Below are 24,159 nucleotides of genomic sequence, written 5' to 3'. Positions count from 1 at the left end.
TGCCGTGCCCATGCCAATGGCATGGGCACGGCAGGGGCCCCCGTAAGAGGGCCCCGCAAAGTATTTCAGTGTCTGCTAAGCAGACACTGAAATACGCGACGGGTGCAAACTGCACCCGTCGCACCCCTGCAACTCCGCCGGCTCAATTCTGAGCCGGCGTCCTCGTTGCAGGGGCATTTCCTCTGGGCCGGCGGGCGCTCTTTTGGAGAGCGCCCGCCGGCCCAGAGGAAATGTCTAAATGGCCGCCGCGGTCTTTTGACCGCGGTGCGGTCATTCAGTGGCGGTAGCTTGGCGGGCGGCTCCCGCTGCCCGCCAACATTAGAATCAGGCCCTCAGTTAAAGTCAATTCTGGCTTCTAAGCAACCTTTACATTTGCAGATTAACCAGTTGCACACACTTACATTTAATTCAGACAGCAGGCACCCTGTCAAGAAGGCATGTTTTTTTGTTTAGCGGTCAGTCCCTCCCTGTGCTCCACAGCACAGGACACTCCTTCCCTTCAACTTCAGTGGAAGCATATCAACTGTTGGAATTAACAGTCTGGGGAAGGTTGTCTTTTAACAAAATATTTGGGCAAACAGTTTTTATTAAATACAAAATGTGTGGGCACATTGTGTTCGGATGAAGCCACCCACTTAGATTCATTTTTTTAATGGGATAAAAGGGCTACAAATCCCAAAATGCACGTAAAACTGGTTTGGAGAAGTTAGACACACAAGGCACTTGGAAACCTGATATTTTTCTATGGTAAGAGAAAACTAGTTAAGTGTCTTCAGGTATCTGTTTTACTATTCTTTGTGAAACTTGGTAACACAAACCACACAAATACACTCCACACCATGCCACATAATTCCAATCAGCATAATTTCACTCAACGCTACACATCCACGACACACAATTCAACTCTACACATTTCCATTCCACACCACATAATTCAACAAACTACATGATTCAGCTCACCAACACAATTACTCAACGCACCACATACATCCAGTCCACAACACAGAATTCTACATCATGCCACAAAATTCAACAGCACACCACATAATTAAACTTCACTACATACCACTATATAACACAAAATACCCTTCAAAATAATTACACTCCAAAACACACAATCCCACGCCACATAATTCAGTACACTCAACACCACATAATTACTATCCACATAATTCCATGGCACACCATGCCTCATAATTCCACCATACAAAATCTATTCTCCACCACACAAAATTCCACATCTAACAATTCCAATCTAACCCACATCATTCCACTGTACACCACATACATCCACTCCAAGTCAAAGTACACGGATAAAAGACATTGTCATTTACAATGCCAATAGCTCTAACTCTCACAAATGTGAGAACTATTGGACTGGAAATTCTTGTTGTTATTATATGGTTTCCATTAAAACTAAAAAACTAATTACCATCGCACCAACTTGCTAATGCCAGACCTACTGGCTTTTCTAGTGTGTTTTTTGCTTTTGTTCTTTAGTTGTGACTTTGCTGATTAAGTATGCGTTTGCAGTGATTGTAAATAGGCAGGTCACGGGTCGTAAACTAAACTTCCTACGGCTAAAATGTTAATGACTTTAAGACGCTCCCTCGGCATATGAATAGAAACTGAATGTCAAAGGCCAAACCTTTGGGCTGTCGGAAAGCTGGTTCTTCCTGAAAGAGCCGCATTCTTGAGAATTTTAAGACACCCCCTTGGTATGTAACGTGAAGTTGAATCAGAATGGTCAGTTCCTGGGATCCCATAGAGTTTATTCACATCTACATTCTGTCATGGACTTGTGATAGTCGTCTGATTGTGATCTTTTTGGTGGGCTTTGCCGCCATTGAGCCCGGAGTTCTCGTGAATGACTATCTACCAGCCCTAATGATGGCGACACCAGTCTTCGCCATTTGCAGACATCAAAGGGTTTCACCAGCACTTCCCAGCAAGACACCATGCCAGTGAGGGGCTCCGCCCCAAACTGATGTGCAACCGTGCAACGGTGCAGCCCCTAACAAGCGTATCTCTATTTCTATTGCATCACTACCACTGTGCTTGTTTAATTCATCTCCGTGTGGCTGCACGCATTTCAAGCGTGCATGTTGAAGGCAATTTTGAAATGCGTGCAGCCACGGGCAGATTATGTAAACAGTGCTTGTGCTGTTCTTGTTTACTTAATCTGCCAGTGGCTGCATGCATTTCAAGATTGTCTTTAACATACATGTTTGAAATGTGTACTGCCATGAGGAGATAATGTAAATAAGCAAAGAGCTTGCACTGTTTACCTCCCCCTGGCAGCACGCATTTCAAGCGTGTATGTTAAAGGCAATGTTGGAATGCATGCAGCCACGGGCAAGTTCAGTAAGCAAGCGCTGTCCTTGGCAAATATAACAAGCTACCAAGCGCCTTTCTTTTCTGAACATGGTTCCCAAAGTAACTAAAACACAAACACGCCTCCCAAAGTAAAAAAAAAAACAAGATAAAGAGAGAGTGAGGGCGACCTGGCCCTGAAAAAGCCCCCCTCTGCTGTTGGTTTTATGTTCGCAGAGGGAGCTAGTGGTGAGGAGGGACTGGACACACACCCACAGGGTAAGACGAACAGGCAAATACTAAAAAAAAAAAAAAAAAGTCCCCTACAGAAGAGATAAACAGGATATAGCGTAATTAAACAGCAGTTGGTGCTGCTCCCAAAGTGAAAAAGGCAGGATAAAGAGGCAGAACTGACCACTAGCAAGCCAGGATTTTCGAAGGACACTGCAACCAACAAATGAAATACCTTTGAACCACAGTATAAGTATACTTAAAACTATATAACACGTTGAATGCTTACGCTCGACCTAAAAAGGGGAGAGGGCACATTTAATTCCTTTGAGCATTTTCATAAGGTGCATCAAGCCATATATGCCTCTGTTACACAAATGTTTTTTTCTTTCAAATGCAGTATATCACTCTTGGGAAGTCAAATGCTAAGTCTGAAAACATTAAAACATTTGTAAGGTGTACTTGCTCCTTCCACTCAGTTCTATTATGCAATATTGTGCATCCATATTCCCTAAAAGTACATGTGCCATCGTTCAAGGTATGTCCACAAAGTGCAATAGATATTTCATAAAGTGCTCTAAGTCACCTTGTGTAAAGTGCAAGTGCTAGTTGTACCAGGACTGGAGACTACCATATGCTTCTCTCTATCTTTCTTTTCCTGAATTTACAGAAATATGTCAAGTTCACTGCATCTGTTAAAAAAAAAAGTGCAAGTGCTTCATTTAAGTATATTCATGGATATTCTTAAAGTGTGATGTACATTGCGTAAAGCGCTGGGCATTATGCTCCCTATGAACAGATATATGTCAAATATACATCTATCAGAAAACTTAATGTGCTAAATGCAAGTATATTCATGTATTTTCTCAAAGTGCATCATATATTGCAAAAACTGCTGTGTATCTGTTTTACCAAATGACATAGAAGACCGTTAACGTAGACTATTTCATGCTTTTGGCAGATTTAGATTATTAATCAGACAAGATCCTTCTATCACCTCCTTGATTACTCAATAATTTGCATCTTATCTGGGATCCATATGTACAGTATAGTGCCCGCTACAGGGGGTTAGTCTGGCAAGATGGTCACCAGGACATAGCTTTCAGAGCTCCCGTCCTGGCCTGTTGAAATCCTGCAGCATCCTAAAATATAGCTGTTTCGGAAGCAACAAAATAGATCACCACTGCAGCGGGGACCCTGTCGGACGACTTGCTGGGCAGCTGGGAGACGTGAAGGTCCCCCGCCTGCGGGGGACATCTGCAGCCTTGCCACAGCCTGAAGAAGCCTGGTGCCGTGACACCACCTGATGGGCCCAAGATGAGCAGGGTTGCCCCCCGGACCTTGACTTTCCACTGAGGAGACAGGGCAGGTTGCCTGGAGTGCTGTAGAGAGTGCAGTGGTACAGTGAGGGGTACTGGCAGTGGCTCCTGGAAGTCCAGAAATTAGACTGAACGGCTGTGATACCAGGCAAGGACTGGTGGTGGGAGGCGAAACCATGGGTGTGGCCTATGACGTGATGATGTCCGGTGGTCTCCGTGGGCCAGGAGCCACAATTTATTGACCCTGCAACAGAAACAGTGGTGCCTGGGGGAGTGGTTGATGCCTGTGGGGACCCTGCTGCTGAACTGCTGTGAGGTTCACGACTATGAATCCTGCATCCCCTGTTCTCTGGCTGGTGCTTTGTGGGAATCATGAGGCCACAGTTAACAGAGAGCTCTGATTTGCTGGCCTCACAGCTGGGTCTGCGGTGCTTTTTGTGGGGTGCGCCTTGCATCCTGTCAGAGTACGGTGGCCACCAAGAATTGGGTGCTGTGCCGTACTGGTCCCGCAGTGGATACTGCAGTGCCTGAGGGATGAAGCAGGCCCCTGAGCAGACCCTTGTTGCCGGCTTGTTGAGAGGCAGAATGGCCTGAAACCATCACCACCCCCCACCCTGATGGGGTACGACCGGCAGGGAGCTGAACATGGGCCAGGAGAGAATCCTGATGCCCCTGCAGGCAATTGACTGGGTGTGCACTGGGGATAAAGTACTTTGAAGAAGCCTGGTGGTGAAAATCCTGCTGGGGGAGGAGGGGCAGCCCCCTCCTGGGCACTGGTTGTGGTGAACGTGACTGGGGTCAGCTGAGAGACAGCCCCTCCAATGAGCTGGATGTTGGGAACCCCAGTGCTGTGAGCACTCCATGGAGGTTAGAGATCGCCAGAGAAATGATTGGTGGTGCCTTACGTCCTGGTGCTGCCTGATGGCTGATATGACCTAGACTCGGCTCTCCCCCCTGCTGGGGGTCAGAGGGCTAGCTAAGAGTGTAAACTGCCTGTTCCATGGGAATAAGCTGGTGAGTTCTGGAACGCCACTGGGAGCAAGCATGAGGGACTGGCAGGGGTGGATTCCGGACATGCCATGTGGAGTTCACATGGTTGAGATCCGGCTGCCCCCTCCCTTCTGGCTGGAGAGGAGATGATGGGGAAAGATAGATCAGAGTGCAGGGCCCAACAGACCAAGACGAACCAACTCATGGCCCCGGAAATAGGTGCAGAGGGGGCTCCACTGCCGTTGTTCTGATATTAACAGCTATTGAGACATCCAGCGCAACTGTTCAAGCTAAAATACATGCTATATCAAAGGATGTCATCCTGGTATGGGTGGAACTCTGTAAGGTTGTGGAGAGGTCACTGGCCATTGAGTAAGATGTGACAAAGCTTCAGGAGGAGTTGTGGACAAAACTGACAGACCTCTTGGCCAGGACAGCCAGGCTGGAGGACAGGGCAGAGGACGCGGAGGGGCAATCCAGGTGCTGGTACCTCTGGTTTGCTTTCTTTCCAGAAGGTGCTGGGTGACTGACCCATGAACTTTTCCTTGAGCACTGGGTTACATTGACGATCCCGTCTGCTAAGCTGTCATCACTTTTTGTGACAGAGAGGACACATTGCCACTTGTCACTGAGGCCACCTGCGGGGCACCACACACACAATCATACAGAGACAGGGATGCACCTTGCAGACGTCCTATAGGCTGGGGATTCTGCATTCGAAAATCATGTGATCTGCATTCTCCAGATTACATGAAATAGGTACAGCAAATGAGACTGACTTTTGGGGGAGTGAAGCAAAAGCTGAAAGCAATGGGAGTGTGTTACATGCTACTCTGCCCGGCGAAGATAAAAAATACTTAATGATGACTGCATGCATTTCTTCACTACACCTGAGATAGTGTGGGATATGCTGGAAACACGAGTTGATGGTCATATCCCAGCGCCGGTCCCCCAGGCTCAAGAGACTGGCTGCGGGGTGACGGAGCCTCCTAATCCTCCACCCCGGTGGTGGTCGGTCAGGATGGTACTTTTGATCTGAAGCAACAGCGGTCAGCGAGACAGGAGGCGAGAGCGCTGGTGGAAGCAATTGAAAGCAGAGTTGACATTTGCTGCTTGGGTGGCTTCATGAAGTGTCTGTGGGGGACATGGAGCCTGGAGGTTCACTGGGAGACTTGTGTGCAGATTGGCATTCTGGCTAGTATATTCAGGGAGAAATATGATGATGTGTGTGGCTCAGCAGCACGTGCTAAGTTGACTAGATGGGTTGCTCCCTCAGCAGTTTTGAGAGTCAAGTGCTGAGTGTGTGCGGCAGGGCTGAATGAGTGTCATGGCACTGTGTGTATGTGGTTGAGTGTGTAGGTCATGTGGGTGTGTGTTGAGTCTGCTGGCAAGCATGGATTTCTGCTCTGGGACAGCTGCTTTGTGGCTGGCACTGAGCAAGGCTCCCCCCTGATAATTACCAGGACAGTGAACTGAGTGTGAGCTTGGGAACATTCCAGAACTAAGTTATGAACTTATGACACATAGGAGGCAGAATTTGTTAATGGGGTGGGAATAGAGGGGCTGAGACGTTTGGGGGGTATGAGTTGTTCTGGGTTCACCCAGAGGGTGGGATGGGGTTTTATGCTACAATTTGGTGTGCAGCAGCCGTATGGTAGTTGTTAAGGTGGTAGTTGGGGGGCTGGGGTGGTCAAGGGTGGGGGGCAGTAGCAGATAGACTGAGGCATTATGGATGCATGTTTTAGATGTGTGACATGGAAGGTCCGTGGGCTTAACTTATAAGCTAAATAATATAGGATACAGATGTACCTCTGATGGCAGGGCATACATATCACTATACTGCAGAGACATTTGATGGATGAGATACAGAAAGTGAAAAGGAAGCGGAGAAGACAACTGCACTCCACCACATACTCTATGCCTGGGGGTTTTGATCTGGGTTGCCCCGCAGGTCCCCTTCAAGGCTCATTGATTCAAAGTGGATGCTGAAGAGAGGTGCCTCTTAATGTATGGTCTGTTGGATGGTACGGAGGTGTGCCTGATGAATGAATATGCACCAAATGTCGATGATGGAGGATTCTATCTTGAGATAGAGTGCGAGCTGCTCCCTTATATCGGGATCCCCCTCCTATCGACTGGAGATTTTATTTTTGTTCTGTAGAAGTGGTGGAATAGGCACCCTCCGCTACCCCACATAAAGGGAGGTATATGTCGACCATGCTGAGTGCCATAATAGAGTGAATGCACAGTGTGGATACTTGCCGTGAGGTACATCTGCGGGTCAGGAAGTTCATGTGCTATGCACCGGTGCATGAAGTGTATAGCAACCTTGACAGGTTTCTGGTGTTGGAGGAGCAATCTGCTGTGGTGCTGGATGTATGTATTCTGGGGCAGATTCCTCTCAGACCATGCACCACTAATCCTGGAGAAGGGCATGGATGGAACTAGGCTGTGGTAGCTCTTGTGGTGTCCACGTCTGGAGATGATGGGGACTTTCAATTCCGTGAGGAACTCTGGGAAGTGATGGTAGGCTACTTTCAGACCAATTGGTCTACAATGGCTTAGAGAAGGATGGAATGGCATGCCCTGAAAGTGACGACACGAGGACAGTGCATGCAGGACCAGAGGTACATAGCACCACCTCAAGCTTGAATTGACTGGGAAGTAGCTGTCATTGGAGGACCTCCAATGGGAGACATGCTGGGGAGAGAGGCAGGAAGCATTCTTAATGACCCAGAGGAAGGTAGGGGAGAGCTGGAACAGGCTGGATTGCCTGTTCTGGTGTGAATAACATCAGAGGTTGCACAGGGAGTGGGGTAAGTCGGGGTGACTACTTGCATGGCTGTTTAAGAGGGAATGCCCACCCCCATTGATTCTATAGCTGAGATGCAGGGATGGAACCGTGGCGGGGACCCAGACATGCATTAACTCTCTTTTGCGGGATCATCTGCCGACGGTATACAGTGAGGTGGCCTAGGACCGGCTGGTGGATGCTGGATGTTTCCTAGATGGGTTGTTGCTTTCCCTGTATTACAGCAGTGCAGGGGAGAGGACTGGAGAAAGAGCTCTGGGTGGAAGAACTGAAGGACGCAGTTCAGGATATGGCATTAAGCAGGGAACCAGGCCCAGATGACCTCCCGATGGAATATTAGCAAGTATTTTCTGAAGTATTGCTTCCCTACCTATGGGAGACTCTCCAGGAGTCAAGGCAGTGAGGGGTGCTGCCTAGGTCAATGAGGAAGGCTAAGATTGTCGTGCTCCCTAAGCCAGGTAGGAACCCAACAGACACTGGTTTCTACAGGCATCTGTCTATAACAGGGGTTGAATATAAGGTCCTGGAGAAGGTTCTGGAGTCTAGATTGTGGGGAGTGGTGCAAGAGGATCATTGTGGTTTTATGGCTGGCAGGGGCACACACATAAACTTCCAGAGACTGTCTCATGTCCTACACTCTGTGGCATACACAGACCTGGAGGCTGCACTGGTAGCATTAGATATCAAAGTGTTCGACATACTCAACTGGGAATATCTCTGGGAGGTGCTGAAGAGGAAGGGACTGAGGCGGTCTTTCTGTCCTGGGTGCAACTATTCTGCACCCAGCCTGTTGTGCGTGTCTGAACCAGAAATGTAGTATCTGAGTGAATGCCATTTGAGAGACAACTGAGACAGGGCCCCTTCTCGCTTCTCCTCCTTGCCTTGGCGATGGAGCCTTTACAATTAGACTATGCCGAGAGCAGGCTGAGTGGGGTCTAGGGGTAAGTGGTAACACCAATGTTGTCTTGGTGTATGTGGATGAAACATTGATCTGTCACCCGCCCAGAGAGGTCAGTGAGAGTGCTGATGAAGATCATGGCTGAATTTGGTGGGGTATCGGGCTTACAGGTCAACAAGCAAAAAAATAAAAATGCTTTTTCCTTGGGCAGGGTTGGTGCATATGGACCCTGCCGGTCTCCCTATGACTGAGCTTCAGTGGGAGCGGGATCAGTTCTGTTATCTGAGAATACAGGTGGCTCATACTTCAGAGGCCCACTACCAGCTTAATATGCATAGGGTGCTTGGGAACCTAAAGGAATCTATTCGCTTCGGGAACCAACTGTCTCTGTTCATGATGGAGGCCTAAAATAAAATGGTGTTGCTGGCTCAATGCCTCTACATCCTGCAGAACTCCTTATGCAGTGTCCCGAGATCCATATTCTCCAAATTGAATATTCTCCTGGTGTCCCTGCTGTGGGCTGGAAAGAGAGTATAACTGGAGATACCGAAGTTGGACATGGAGCTCAAGGGACTGGGCCTTAGAAACTTGCCAATGTATTATTTTGTGCGGTAATTCCAATACGCGGTGCATTGGTGAATTACCGGCCTGAATGGGGAAAATAACTTACTGGTGGGGTGGTTAGATGGTACAGACCTCCCAAGGTACTTTCGAGAGTCCTGCAGATCTGCCCGTTTATTGTCCGGCAAGTGGTGGAACCAGGCAATCACACTGTGTTGCGTAGGGGCTTTAGGCCAGGTTGCTCCCCCTGAAATAGCTACAGCCTTTCCAAAGATATACAAACTGTGATGGATATGGTGCAGTGGTTTGAGGGGGCTGATCCATGGCTGAAGACCTATACCTGATTGGCACTTTCCTCACAATGGGGGAAGCACAAGATCTGTTTCAACTACAGCCGGGCCAGTTATTGCAATTTGCTAAGTTGTCCTTCACGGCTTGCGAGGACAATGCAGATTTTTCTGCAGAGCTAATGGAATTACAGACACTGCGGTTGCTGCTGGATTCTGGCTTCAGTAGGGGCCCTGTATCTACAAAGCCCTGAACAGAGACCACAAGACCGACATGGCGGTGGCCTGGGAAAGATGAACGGGTGACTTGCTTGTGCCACTTACGGAGGGCGAGATCAGGGAAGTACCTAGTAATGCACGTTTCAAGTCTATCCAGTTTTATTATTTATATTGAACCTACTAAACACCACAAAGGTTACATAAAATGAGTGTGTGGTGAGGTTGTTTGCATGTCTCAGATGTGGATTGCATACTGCTTCATTTCTAAATGAGGTGGAAGTGTGGTAGGCTGCAGAAATACTGGGAGGGGGTGCTGCAGGCTCTAAAGGAAGCTTCATGTGTAAAGTTGGACGCCTTGGTCAAGCATTGCCTGCTGGGAGTGTTCCTGACCCCCAAAACCACTCTCCTTAACACCATAGAATAACTCCTAAATGCAAGAGACCATGGTAAAGTCTGAGCTTTTTTACTATTGAACTCATCTGCAAATTCTGATACCATTATTCACAAAAATACTGATGGATTGACTGACTATGATATAATAAACAGAACAGCAATATCTTTCTTGTGATATTTCTTTGGCAACTGGTTTTACTAAGCAAAACTGAGAAATTCAGTTCAAATAAAACCAGAATCTCTTGTGGAGTTTTTGAATATTCTGCCATCTCACAGAGCCTGTTCAGCATCTACATGGTGCCTTATGCCATAAACTTAGTGGTAATAATGTAGGCTACACAATGTAGGTGGATGAAACACTTACCCAACTAAAAGTGGAAGAAAAATCAGATTCACAACAAGTCCAGCCCTACGTGTCACAAAACTACTTTTGTCTCAACAGCCAGATCATTCTGATCTTATTTCTTTCTTGCCTGGCCAAACTGAATAGGTGCTCTGCCGACACAGCTATCAAAGTTGGCACCCCAGGTGGTCTTGTTCAACTTTGGTCTCTCCTTCACTCACTATGTGAAAGCTATAATACAAAACATGTTTCATTATCATCTTTAGTCCCACTCATACAGTTCCACTTATCCTCCAATGAATTACTTTAATTCATTCTGCAGTTGCATCCCACCTGGATTTGTGCGTAACCCTCTAAACTGGCTTCCCTCTTAAATCTACAAAGAGTCAAACACTAAGCAGCTCAACTCAAAACGTAATTACTCTTTTAGACCAATCCTCACAGCACTCCAAAAGCTCCTGATAGAGCAGAGATCACAATTTTAACTCTGTGCTTATTCCTCAGTTCTGTCCATAATAATGTTCAATCACACATGAAGAGTCCTTTACCCATACCAGCTTGCCAGGTGCTTGTACTCAGCTTCCACTAATCTATTGGTTCCCTACATATAAACTCAAAATATTTTGTGGAAGAACTTCCCATGCCCATGGTTCTAGCTCTCCAGACCTTCTCAAGCGTTTGGTTCAGAAAAGGCCTAGAAAACCATATTTCCCATTCACCACTCAATTTGTTGATATCTGAACTAGGCACCAAAGTCCATACAAAGGCGGTCAATTACGAACACGGCATGGCGGGCCGAACCCCCATATAAAGAACAGGGTGACGGCTATCAGCGGCAGGCGTCACCCACTGCCATGCTCCCGCCGTCAGGCCGCCAGGGTAGCTGCGCTACCCTGCGGATAATGTTTCAGATGCCGCCAGCCTTTTCCTGGCGGGATATCCGGCCAGGAAAAGGCTGGCCGAGGGGGTGCCCCGGTGCACCCCTGGGGGCCCCTGCACTGCCCATGCAATTTGCATGGGCAGTGCAGGGGCCCCGGTGCAGGCACCCGTCGTGCTTGTCACTGCCCGAGGAGCCGTCCTCAATGTTGTGGCCGTGTTCCCCGCCAGGCCGGCGGGTGGAGACACTGTCCGGCTGGCCTGGTGGGGAGTTCATTATACGGCCGGCGGGTTTTTCAAGAGGCTGGCGGTCGATGGAAAGACCGCCAGCCCGAACACGGCGGGAATTCCCGCTGTGTTCGTAATGAGGCCCAAAGTTTCTGACCATTGTCACATATTCATCCTTAATCATAATCATTCAGGTGCCCAAGATCATTTTTTCTTCAGCTTTGCTATTTTTCATATATTTTCTTCTGACATAGTTGTTATTTTTATGGCATTTTCATCTGACATAATATGGCAAATAGCACTCCACAACTGGGCCTCAGCAAAGAAGCATACATCATGTCCCAGGACCATGGACAATCACTTGATGTCATACAAGTCACTTTGATCTGCTACACTGGTGGTTTATTGCAAGCCCATTCCCCTGCGGGTCCAGAGAAAGCACTTATCCAGTGTGGAGAACTTCATAAAAACTCTAACTAATTAAATAATAGAAGATGTGATGAAGGTATAGTGACTCACTAAAGAATATATTGATGGGAACATTGTATTAAGGGGTTAATTTTCTTGTGGCAATTGCTGCTTTGAAGGGATTCCATGCGTTGCCAAGGCCTAGAACCTGAATTTGGGTGCACAAGGATGGCTCAAGGGAGGAGCCTTTATCCAATTTTCATTAACCAGATCAAATATCAATTTCTGCTTTGAATTAAATTAGGTTGTAGACAGTAACTAATCCCAAACATCCGTGTTCAGTTTCGATAATGTGACTATTGGCAAGGTGTAACAATTTATCTTATTAACTACAAATATTGAACAGGTCACAAGCAGCACTTTTTGATCACATTTCCACTTAAGTAGACTTTTTTAGTCCAGCATTTCCAGCTTAACTAAGGCCACAAGTGTAAAGTATGTGGAATCAAAAGACCCCTTTTCCTCCAGACTTCCCCTTATCGTTAAACTACAAAAGAACAGGTCTTCCCTATGGCCACGTTAATGAAGCTCCTTGATGTTCCTAATCTGCCCTGCTTGCGTTAAGCTGTCCTCTCCACCCCACTTGCCTCCAAGGTATCACACCAGACCAAAGCTAATGGCTCGGCTCAAAAAAAAAAAGGTACTATTTCACACCTCATCAAAGCAGCACTGACAAACCAGTTGCAGGCAATGCTAATTAGCCTACAGGAGCTTCAGCTGGGGAAGGTTTAACTTATTAAAAGTTACTTTTCCTGTATATTTATCAAGAAACCAACTTCACCATTGAATTCGATTATAATAAATATTAAAAACAGTGCTTTGGTTGTCTCTGTTGTGTATTCTAAAACCAATATACAAAATTCATATATTTTGTGTAATTTAAATGTGTCTTTATTGAACCAGCAACAACACTAACATTGAAATAGCTTTGGGGATTATGACTGTAGGAACATACAAACATAGGATTCATTTAAATACCAGGCGCCCCACCTTGTGGGATACTAGGCCTACTAAGGAGGTACTTAGTTCATATTTAAAAGTAGAATTCCCCTGCTGTCAAAATGTTTTTTGACAGGTCTGCCTGCAGGTTTAATAGCTGCAAGAGCCAGGCCACACATGTAGGTCTGAAGCCATGTTTTTTTGTCCGCCTCATGAATGGCACAATTGGTGCTTAAGTTGACAGGTGACATTTAGCTTTCTATGACACTGGTCTATTTTCTTACACAATGAACTCTGGCTTTACTAGAATGCTAAATATGCCTCCTAGGGATTAGCCAATTTTACCATGTTCTAGGGTTTAGACAACACACTGGGGACTGTACAGCAGTGCTTCAGTGTTCTGAGTTTTTTTAAAAAAAAGACAGATGTGCCAGTCCACAAAATAAATGGGGGTGACCACGCAAAAAGACACTTTCTCACAGCGTCTTAATTTGTTAATGTTTGCTTTTCTGCTTTTATATGGCTATGTGGGTCACATCAGATCTAAACTTAATTTGTGCCGACTGATAATACTTTACATTTCTCAATACATATGCTACAATGGCAGACTATCCACAATTCCGGAATTTTCACTTTCACTGTTATTTGAAAACATGCATTACATATTCATGTTCAACAACAACATTCAGTTGTAGACTTCTTGAATACATGAACTTTATACAGATCCCATTCTTGTGCTAACACATTTAAAAATGTATAAATGTGTGCTGTTGAATGCACATCACTTTGCACATACACATGGTTTAGGATTCTTATATACCATTGTTTAAGTCGACTTCACATACTTGGGGGATTGTACAACCTCTCCTCTGTGCTTTATGATGTATTTAGAAACATTAAACAGAGAGCAAAGTGGAAAACCAACATGGTGTTATAGCAAACGTCTCAAATCAATTTTTAATTTTGTGATGCACTATTTAATGCAATAAATTATATTTAAAACCAGCCTGAGTGTCAATTTATAAATGTTACATCTGTGAGGTTTGTGCATTATTTTACATGCACATAAGTAAATATCTTTAACATTAATTGTTATATGATGCAGTAGCCCGGTTCTAAGTCAAAACATTATTGGACAGTCGTTCCATGTTTCAGCATCATAGCAGAGCCATATTACCTCTCAAAACACCAAATGTGACCCTATCAACTATGGAAGAAGCTGCATGGTGTCTGGTGGCAAATGTGTCCATTTTGCCTGTACCTGCTCTACTGATGTACTTCAATAATAACATAAGCTTCTTTAGCAAGAATAGTTACATTAAATTGAACCAGCATATGACATGATGTTGTTAGGTAAACAAACCTTGAATCCTTTTGATGCTGCTATATGGGCAGGAGTCCAGCCCTCATTGTCAGCATGGTTGATGAGGCTTGCAGAAACAACAGGCTTTGCTTTGCTACCAGAGAAGTCTTCTCTGTAGTCTGAATCACAGAAACCTAAATCAGGTTCAGCATCATTATTAATGCTTCCTCCGCCAGCTACATCATAGTACAAGAGCAGGTTGAGGTTCTCAGGGTTACCAGAATCCACTGCAGCATGAATTGGGGTTCGCCCACCCTGCAAAGGAAAAGCACATTATTCTTTTTTTGTGAACAACACAGTCATTTTTTTTAAATGAGTGTTGATCAGTGATATGTTATGAATAGATGAAATGAACTGGTGCAGTGGAACAGTATAACACTGTGCATTTATGCACATGCAACTGAATGCATTAAGCCTGCATTGCGGCGGCCTGCCCAACTTACTAAATTTCATATCACTTCACATACACAAGAACCATTAATCATAATTTAGACACAAAAAATGGCCCACTTGCTATCTGCAAATCTTTCCTCTGGTAACCCCTTATAACTTTGATAAGCACCACACACTAGAGAAAGCTGCTGTTATGCATCAAAACTTAGAAGAGGGCCTTCTTTTCTTTTTGTGGAATATATATACTCTTGGGCGTTAGTCCTCGTTGATGTACTAAGAACATACAATGCTCTTGCGAAAGCTTAAAACTTCAAACACTCAAATACCTTTTTCCTACTTGACTATAAGCTGAATATCAGCCTTTTTATAAACAGACAACACAAACAAATCATTTTGGGAGATATTGAAAAACAAGACAGCAATTCCTCTGGCGACAGTGAGGCAAAATGAATAACTAATGGGTTAATATTCACCATAGCTCATATTTAAACTTTACAACTTAAATTCAAGCCAAGATGTTTTTTTTTTTACTTTAAAGAGAACGGAATTAAAAAGAAGAAAATAACCCCTTTTGGGATTAATTAAAATAATTTGTCTATTAAATGTAGTTCATATAATTAAGATGTTCACGGCACATTGACCGAGCAATGCTGAGGATATTGATTGCATTACAACTACTCGTGCCCTGTCTTGTTCATCAATATGCACATGCATGTGATGTATATGTTACTGTAGGCATCAGATTCCAAGCACACAGATCATTGCTCTGAAGTACAGAAGAAAAGTAAATATATATGTATCTTTAAAGTAAGACACTATAAGCCAATCTCCTTGCAAATCAGTCTCAGCAGATGGAAATATATATACTATTGTCCATTTTTCTGCACAGGCCCTTGTCGATAGAATATGTAGCCATCCACTTATAACTTTTCACTTATAAATGTTCACTTATATTGCAGATTATCACAACATAGGTATGTACAATTGCATTTTTGGGGCAAAGTACACATGATGTGCACCCTTCCACTATTCTTCTATATCTAGGGGCTTACTCCATGCCCCTGAGTAAGCAGCAAAATCCTTGTCACACTAGGATGCTCTATCACTATAGCAGCCTTCTGATAATTCACCTCTATATTTCAAGCAGCAGTCCAATTTCATTTGGGGAATTTTATAGAAACCACAATGTTTTTTTAAATTCCGGGTGCAAGGCACTATTGATTTCCCTGCCATACTTTTAGATCTCGGCTAGGCAGTGCATGCGCTGACTCTTTTAGACATACTGTTTCTACTCTATGGGCTTCGAGCATGCCCATTGTTTTCCATTTGTTCTTTGGTGTGCCGTTTGGGAATCCTCGTTTTTTCAGTGAGGCATTGGTTGTATTTGTCCCTCCTTTTGGTGTTTGGTTCCCTCTCATGGACAATGGCCCTAATACATGTAGTTGCCCCTCTACTTTAATTATGTTAGTTTCAGAAAACTACTTTTTTTTGTCTCGGCTCATGTTTTCTGAATGTTGTTGTTTTTGCACTCAGCTGACTGCATTATCATTTTCCAACTAGAAGGTAGCATGTGTAAACAATCTTTGTTTAATTATATGCTTTCAGAGCCCACATGGTAGGGGGCTGTATATTACAGTTGGCCGCATTACTGATTTAGTGGTTTACAGACAAACATTATTCAAATAACTACAAATGGTGGATGTCTATTTACAATCGCGGTTGAGGTACTGAGCGATTTTGAACAGAGCTTATTTGTTTTCCATAAGGGATTGCTCTATTGTTTTTGTACTTTGATGTAGTGCAAACTCGGTCCAGGGACACTGGAGTGCTTTACCTGGCCACCAGTTCCAGTGCACAAGGTCAGATTTTGTTTTAAGGCACAGCAGATTAATTTATGTACCCTGGATATCTAGCAGAGGCCAGGACTGGAACCTGAGTCCCTAGTTCCAAAGTTGTAGCTTTAGCCACAACACCCCTTCCTTCGCATACCAGTCTCCACCCCCATTCCTCATCTGCTTTGCTGCACCCTGTGCCTAGCTTTAAAGCCTCCATCAAACCACTTTTAGCACAAACTATGCCCTAGGGCTTTTGGAACGCTTTACGTGATCACCAGTTCCATTACACAAGGCTACATTCATATAGTAGACACAGGTGAGTTTAATTGATGTGCCCAGGATCATTGTTGAGCTGATCCCGGGACTTAAACCTATTTAGTACACATGAATTCCAGGATGGCAGTGGTGTGCAGCTGAGTTGGCATTAGGTGGCTCTATTGCTGAATTTCAAAGTGAACATTTGTCTAAAAAAAAAAAATGCTTCTTATACCATCTTTGGGACTTGATCACACAGCATTTTAGGAAAGCATTACACCACCCAACTTGTTTTTCACAGGGGACATCACTTTCCTTTCTGCTGTTACTCACAGGACACAAATTAGTTGAAATCCTTTCTAAACAGGCAACTGCTATCTTTATAGTTGAACAGCAATCAAGCGGTTCACATGTCCTTGTTTTTGAGAATTTTTACTTTGATCACTATATATCTAACAGCAAAATTTAAAGTACGGGTCATTTCCTTTTGATATGTGAAAACAGAAAAACATACAAGGCAATAGTATAGTTTTCTGTAAGATCCCATATCTGTATGTTATCTAGCTATTTGTGTATTATCTATCTCTATTTTACCTATCTATCCATCATCTGTCCATCTAGACTGTTATCTGTCTGTTATCTATCTATCCGTCATCTATCTGCAATCTATCTAATCTGTTGTCTGTTATCTATCTGTTATTTATCTGTTTATCTATGCATCTGTGTGCTGTCTGCTGCATGTCTGCTGCCGTGTATCCGTCTGTCTGCTGTTGCCTGTCTGCTGTCAACTGTCTGTTGTCCATCATCTCTATGTCTGCTGTCATCTGTCTTCTATCTGTCTGCTTTCATCTGTATGCAATTGCCTGCTATCTCCTTTCTGCTGTCTGCTGTATCTCTGCTGTCTGTCTGCTGCTGTCTGTCTCCTGTTATCTCTATGTCTGCTGTCATCTGACTTCTGTCTTCTGTCTGTTGTCTGTCTACTGTTGTCTGCCTGCTGCCATCTGTCTGCTGCCATCTGCTGTTTGTCTGCCATCATCTGTCTGCTGTTGTTTGTCATCGTCTGTCTGCTGTCCATCTGCTGTCATCTGCCTGCTGTTTGTCTGCCTCCTGTCATCTGTTTGCTGCTTGTTTGCTGTCATCGCCTTTCTGCTGTCATCTGTCTCTTGTCACCTGTCTGCTATTGTCTGTCTGCTACTGCCCATCTGTTGTCTGTCTGCTGTCTTGTGTCCACTATTGTCTGTCTGCTGTCGCCTCTCTGCTGCAGTCTGTCTGCTGTTGTCTGTCTGCTGTTTTGTGTGCCTGCTGTTTTGTGTGCCTGCTGTTGCCCGTCTCTCTGCTGTCGTCTGTCTGTTTTTGCTGTTGCCTATTTGCCATCTATCTGTCATCTATGTACGCTTCCTCTAACATTTTTTTTCCCTTACTTGTGCTTCTTGCTATCTCGGTCCTATTTTCATCCTTCTTGTAACTAACTAGCATTTCTGGAGTGTGTAGTTCCCTGGAATCGCATATGGAATCCTCCAACCAATCACAACCTACCTTGATTTTATTGCTGCACTCTTTTGAGACTCTACTGCTCTTCTACGGTTCTTTATCTGAGGTCTCCGATGTGTTTAGTTACAGCACTTGGCTTCTATATCAGTGCCTTCCCTTGCTACTTACATGGGTGTCTAACCTCCCTGACACCACCCAGTATCCATGTATTGTGTCTCATGTCTACCAGCGTCGTTCATGGTGTAGGTGTTTTCTACATCAGTAGAAAATGTTAAGCTTAATCTGCAGTTTCAGTAGCAGTGTGAGTTAGAAGTTGTCCAATAGATGCCTAAAGCAAGGGACGCTGCCAACACACCTAAAAACAATAGCTGCTGTGTTTTGGGGAATATGCTGCATGTCTAAACGCGTAAAATGGACAAAAGGCGAGACCTATTGGCTATGCCATTGATTTTGCTTTTGAGACCATCTATCTCATTTCCTTGCTGATCTCCATATATATTAATTCATTTTTATATGGCTCCTCCCCATCTGTTTGTCCTGATGAGACCTGGCTATCCTTCTAGGTAGAAACGTTATCAACACAGATAATAAACACAGGTGAACAATGTACAGTCCTCACAGGGCTAATGGACTAACTCTAAAACGCAATATTGTTTGTTAAAAGAAACATAGCATTTTTTTTCTTTATGGGTTTGTTTTGCGGTTCTTTGTTCACTGGAGTCACTGTGCACGTGCTTTTATTGGAAGCAACAAGCCGTGAAATGTTTTGTATGATTATCTTCATTAATGATCCTGATAAAGACTTACTAAAATCAGTATGGTGTTATACAATTTGATTACATAATGATAACATTAGGTGTCATATGCTAACTTAGCACGTTCATCCTCTGTTGTTGTTTGAATGATACATACGAGTGACCAGACTTACGTCACTGTTAGCACAGGTTATTTGTGCGCATGGAGCAGGATTTACTTCCAAAGCTGGCCATGACATTTATGCTGATCTCATTCTTTGCTTTGACGACTTTCTTTACTAAATAACACTTTTAAGTTGCAACTAACACTCTGACACGTCACAAACTAATCCTCTCACTCAACCCTTGCCTGATAATGGTGTAAAAATCTGCACCAGAGCATCTGACTGGATCATTCAGTAGGTTTGCAGCCATATATTTACAGGGCAAGCGTTCGCAGAAGACCTTTAAGTAGAACGTAAGCCAATTCACATGCTGTTATATATCTCCTGTCAACCACTTCCTGTCACTCATCAATATTGGGTGCAGACTGCATGCACACGGAGGACTCTACCACAATTCCTCGAAGAAATGAGTAAACATCTCATTGTTTTACTTACACTGGTTATGAATCCCCGATCTGCTCCAAGTCCCAGCAACAGTTTGATACATTTATTGTTTCCATTTTGAGACGCCAGGTAAAGGGGGGTCTGTCCTCTCTCAGCAGCATGGTTAATGTTTGAATTGTATGCAATTAATAATTTCATACACCTAGATCAGGGATATTAAAAGAAAATATCAAAGCATGTTCAACTGAATCCCATTCGTGTTAAAATACTGTCTGTCCAGTGTTTAATTTGTAGAAGAATAAATGCGGGTGGCCAAATCTCTGCTCTGAAGTTGGCGGCTGGCACCAATGCACCAGTTACCAAGGTTACACAATCTGAAAGCCACCTCATGTCCCCTTATTCGAATACCAGGCAGTCCCGCCTCTTTATCTTACTAATGCAGGCTCCTACCTTCTCCCTTTGTGACGGTTTCTAACGCTATTCCCTTTCTGTTTCTTTCTCCTTTGTATGTTTTCAACCTCTTGCTCTCGAGAAATGTCCGATGAATGAAAGTAAGTGCCCGTCCCCAAAAATGAGTGCCAGTGGGCCCCACCGGCAATCACCAGCTCAACTTAGATATAGGCTAAAACATACGCAAATGCTGTGTTGACTGTTGCAAAAAGGTTTGAAACAGCATGCTGAATTCGGTTTTAGAAATGGGTGAAAGGAAGGCACAAGGCCAGTCTTTAATTCACTCAATCTAGTAATCCCCCAGAGGCAATCACTTTAACAGGACATTTATTTTCAGTAGAGCTCAATACAGGTGTGACAGATTTTAGGATACTGAAGAACATACTTAGGTCTGCTCCTTTTAGTAAACGATGTGTACTCTAGTGACAGCAAGACTTTTTAATATACAAGCTTGTATAAAGGGGTAAACAACATATTTTTTAATAAAAAGTGTTGCTAATCGGAGCTATATTCATATAACACACTGAATGCATATTTAATAGGTAAGAAATAAAATAGGGGCATATTTCGTTTTGTGAGAATCCAGGTGCATTTTGGGAATAGATGTATAAAAATACGAAATGCAAATAAAAATGTTTTATAACAAATGTTTTTATAAACCATGTTTTAATGAAACAAGTGATGTCTTGCACATTTCCATTGCATTGTTCAATGGAGCAAATCCATGATTTGGGACGTGAATCTCAGGCACAAAATGCTGCAAAGTATCAGTTTCTCTGTTCTTTCTTGCTCTCAAAAGATGGTTACCATTATTAAGGACTTGAAGCAGGAAACAATGAGGAGAGTGCTCTAGCACAGTGTCTTCAATGCTATTGTAGCATTGGTAATCTCATTCCTAGACCCAAAATCCCAAGTTAAAGAATTGCCATTGTTTCCTGTTAATGTACTCCTGCCCCAGTCCACCTGCTAAGAATCATAACTCCGAGAACATCTTCTGGAGAAAAAACCCCAAATAAATTAACTGATGGGAACCTTTAGTTTCTAATAATGACCTTAAGAAAATACCTCCCAAGTGTCCAAAGCAATTTCCTAGTATTGGGTATGGTCATTAGCAGTTTATTACAGTATTCCAATTCACTGTTGCCTCAAAATGTTGAAGACTGACCACCAGGACTATCAGATCCATATTCTGGCTCCATGGCAATGCCAGAATTGGTTCAGACTCAAGGTGCACTGCATAGATGGCAAGTGCTCCTTTGGTTACATTTCAGCTTTCACTCAACCATGTGAAGTTTGAGACACTTTCTTCATTCTGGCCTTTGCCCTCTCTGACCTTTACTCTTCAAAGGAAATATGTCACAAAGCTCTGTGGCTTTAGAACAATTTTTCATCTATACAACTTGTTAGAAAAGCATCCCACTTTGACTGGGATCTTCACTATAGCCGTATAGCCCGTTGCTGAGGGCTATACTGGTTGTTAAGGGCCCTGAACTCGAATTAGAGACCTGAGCTGCAGGAAATGGCCTATAACAAAGGAGAGGGCCTTTAACAACTGCTGTAGCAACAGGCAAAAGAGCTGAAGGCTATTAGAACATTCCACCCACTGAGAGTAGAATGTTCTAAAATAAAAAGGGAGAAACAAAGACAAACAGAATTGTTGAAGCAGATGGTTTATTTAATCCATTATAAACCCAGATCTACTCCATTGTCTTCTATGGACCTGTCAACATTCCAATGTTCTAATGCCTATTTGCCACTCCAATTGGTCATATATTTATCACATTGTTTCTAGGGGAAAGGTACAGGGATATCACCTATATGTTATAAGTTAGGCTCCTTTCTGTGTGGTACCACTTTTTAGGGACACAAACCCTTGAAGTTGACATAGGGCACCCGGTCCCCCACTCCATTGTTCGAAGGGTTGGTGCTGCCTCAGACTTGGCTCCCTCACGGGTGGATTGGTAAGTGGCTCCACGTCAAATATATATTACTTGCTATTACAAAAAGTGGTATGAAACAGCTTCCTCTTTTTGTTTATGAAAGAGAAAGTGGAGAGTTAAAAAAAAGAATACAGACTACCCGAATCACAAAGTTAAATACAAAGGTGGGTTTCAGGTTGTGTCAAGTTATACTCTCTTTGTAAATTACACAGTGTGAGAACCACACCTGCTACTGTACACAGACAGCGACTTTTGGATGGTAGGAAGGTTTCCCAAGCAGACTTTCCATTCTAGAGCTCAAGAAATAATGACGTCACCTATGTGAAGCCAGGGGTAGCAGCTGCTACACGTGCAGTGTTCTTTACTGCCCCTGGAACAGTTTATAGCCCTTCCCACTACACTAGTCCCTTTGCAGCATATAGGAGGCTTAATAGGGGCTGAGTTTGGGACACAGTTGTCAACAATCTGATGTCATTGGCAGTCAAAGGGTGCATGATGTAACGTCAGTTTCATTTAACCATCTGGCGCATTGGCAGTCATGTTAGTGAGTTGAAAGCATCAGTTCTCACAACATGTAAAGGTTATGCAAAAAATAATGTTGAGTGCATAAGGTACGAAAGGCTAATAAAGTTTCAATATAAGGCGATGTGGAGTCAGCTTCATCCTCCCGTATTCAGTACAAGGTACAGATTTATTTTCCTTGGTTTTAGACAAACATAAGCAGTATACTAACATGCAAAGGAAGACAGTAGAGGACATATGCAACAGCCACAGAAGAATAAATATGCATTTAGTGGTTCTTCTATAGTGCAACCCCAGAGAGGATGCAACTAGCACTGAATATATCAACAACACAGTATTCACTGTCGTAGCTGAAAAACCAAGAAACACTAGAAGTTCTGTTCTGCCTTTGTGTTGCAGTCTTGAGGAAATTGGAAGCCTTGCCTAGATTGATATACAGCATAATTTAGTTTTGAATACTGTAGTTTTGGAATAAAAGCTGGGACTGGAGAGGAGATAAACCATTCAACAGGACGAAATACATTATTTTAGAAAGATATGGATAGGCCCTAGAGAACCCACAGTACGGACCCTTCTTCCTATATGTAGCAGGCTCTGGGCAATTTAAAACTGAAAAAAGTTTATGAAATTAAAATTAGCAAGCATTCCTTGAGCCACAGGGAGAGCAGCATCATTTTAAACGTTCCGCTTTTATGTCCTTTTTTTTCCATGCGGACACACATGAGCACTTACCCCTTACTAAGAAATGCAAGACGTATGAACGTTTCTATGTCACATGACAAGTATACATGTGAAGAACAATTTAGTTAAGTAAAATGTTTTGATAAATACTGTACAAAAAGGAGTAACTCTGGCTTGGCTTGGATAATGCCTCCTCACTGTGAAGTTCTGTGGGCGAAATCAATTCTGTTCAATAGCACCCCAGGGCCTGACCTTCTGCTTTCCCTTCCTGGTGTTTTAATAAATGTGACACTGCACACATCACAGATCACATTTACCCTGTCAGTGCCAGTTAAGTGTTCAAGGTTGACATAATGGTGTTTTGACAGATCTCCAGGCGCAGTGTTCTCCATATATATTCGTTGTGTTAAAGCAGCAGCTGTTTCCACAGTCTAGCTCATGATTAATTTTCCTGCAGGGAGATTCACTCTGCCATTTTTTCAAAACCAAGGGTGGTCTTCAGGGCTGCTTCGATAATATGTAATGCCAAAATAGTACTTGTGTGTGAATTTTAATCAAATGATTGCAACCCTTTCCAGTCCTGGCCACTTGATACCTCCGTAAAAGAAAATTGTCCAGAGATTTTCATTTTTTGATTTGTGTTTTTCGATCATTAGAAAAGTATTTTAGCTTGGGTAGACATTGCTGATCTAGACTGAATTTTTCTGGACAACATTTTTAAAAATGGTGAATGCGTTGCAGTGATGATGTAATATCTGAAGAACCATGAGACCGCTATCTTTTTTTTTTTTTGGTGTCAAAACATAGGTTTTGGGGCCAACTAGTCTTCTAGAGACAGAAAATAACTCCTCAGAGCAACCCTTCCTCCATTTTCGAAAATGGCAGCTATGATAGAGAAAGAAGAGACATATAGAAATTAAACAAATAATAATGGTTTTTAATACATTTATGTATACACCAAACATTGTTTATGCTCTGAATATGAAAAAAAAACATGTTCTAGACACATTGTCATAGTTCACTTTATTTGTTTCAGCAATTGCTTATGG

General features: G+C 43.5%; 1 protein-coding gene across 3 annotated transcripts in view; it reads right to left on the bottom strand.

Annotated features, from left to right (window-relative positions):
- The window catches only part of CTTNBP2 (cortactin binding protein 2), a 670,870-nt gene that overhangs the window by 382,809 nt on the left and 263,902 nt on the right, over positions 1-24,159 (bottom strand). For all 3 annotated transcript variants that reach the window (XM_069228906.1, XM_069228905.1, XM_069228907.1), the window contains 2 exons: positions 19,569-19,719; positions 14,241-14,495 (listed from right to left, as the gene is read on the bottom strand). In XM_069228906.1, coding sequence (XP_069085007.1) covers positions 14,241-14,495; positions 19,569-19,719 — 406 coding nt within the window. The remainder of the gene's footprint in view (positions 1-14,240; positions 14,496-19,568; positions 19,720-24,159) is intronic.

The sequence above is a fragment of the Pleurodeles waltl genome, chromosome 4_1 (genome assembly GCF_031143425.1).
Source record: "Pleurodeles waltl isolate 20211129_DDA chromosome 4_1, aPleWal1.hap1.20221129, whole genome shotgun sequence".
In the NCBI taxonomy this organism is placed as follows: domain Eukaryota; kingdom Metazoa; phylum Chordata; class Amphibia; order Caudata; family Salamandridae; genus Pleurodeles; species Pleurodeles waltl.
Note: the sequence above shows the minus strand (reverse complement) of the source record. Positions and strands in the feature narration are given on the sequence as shown.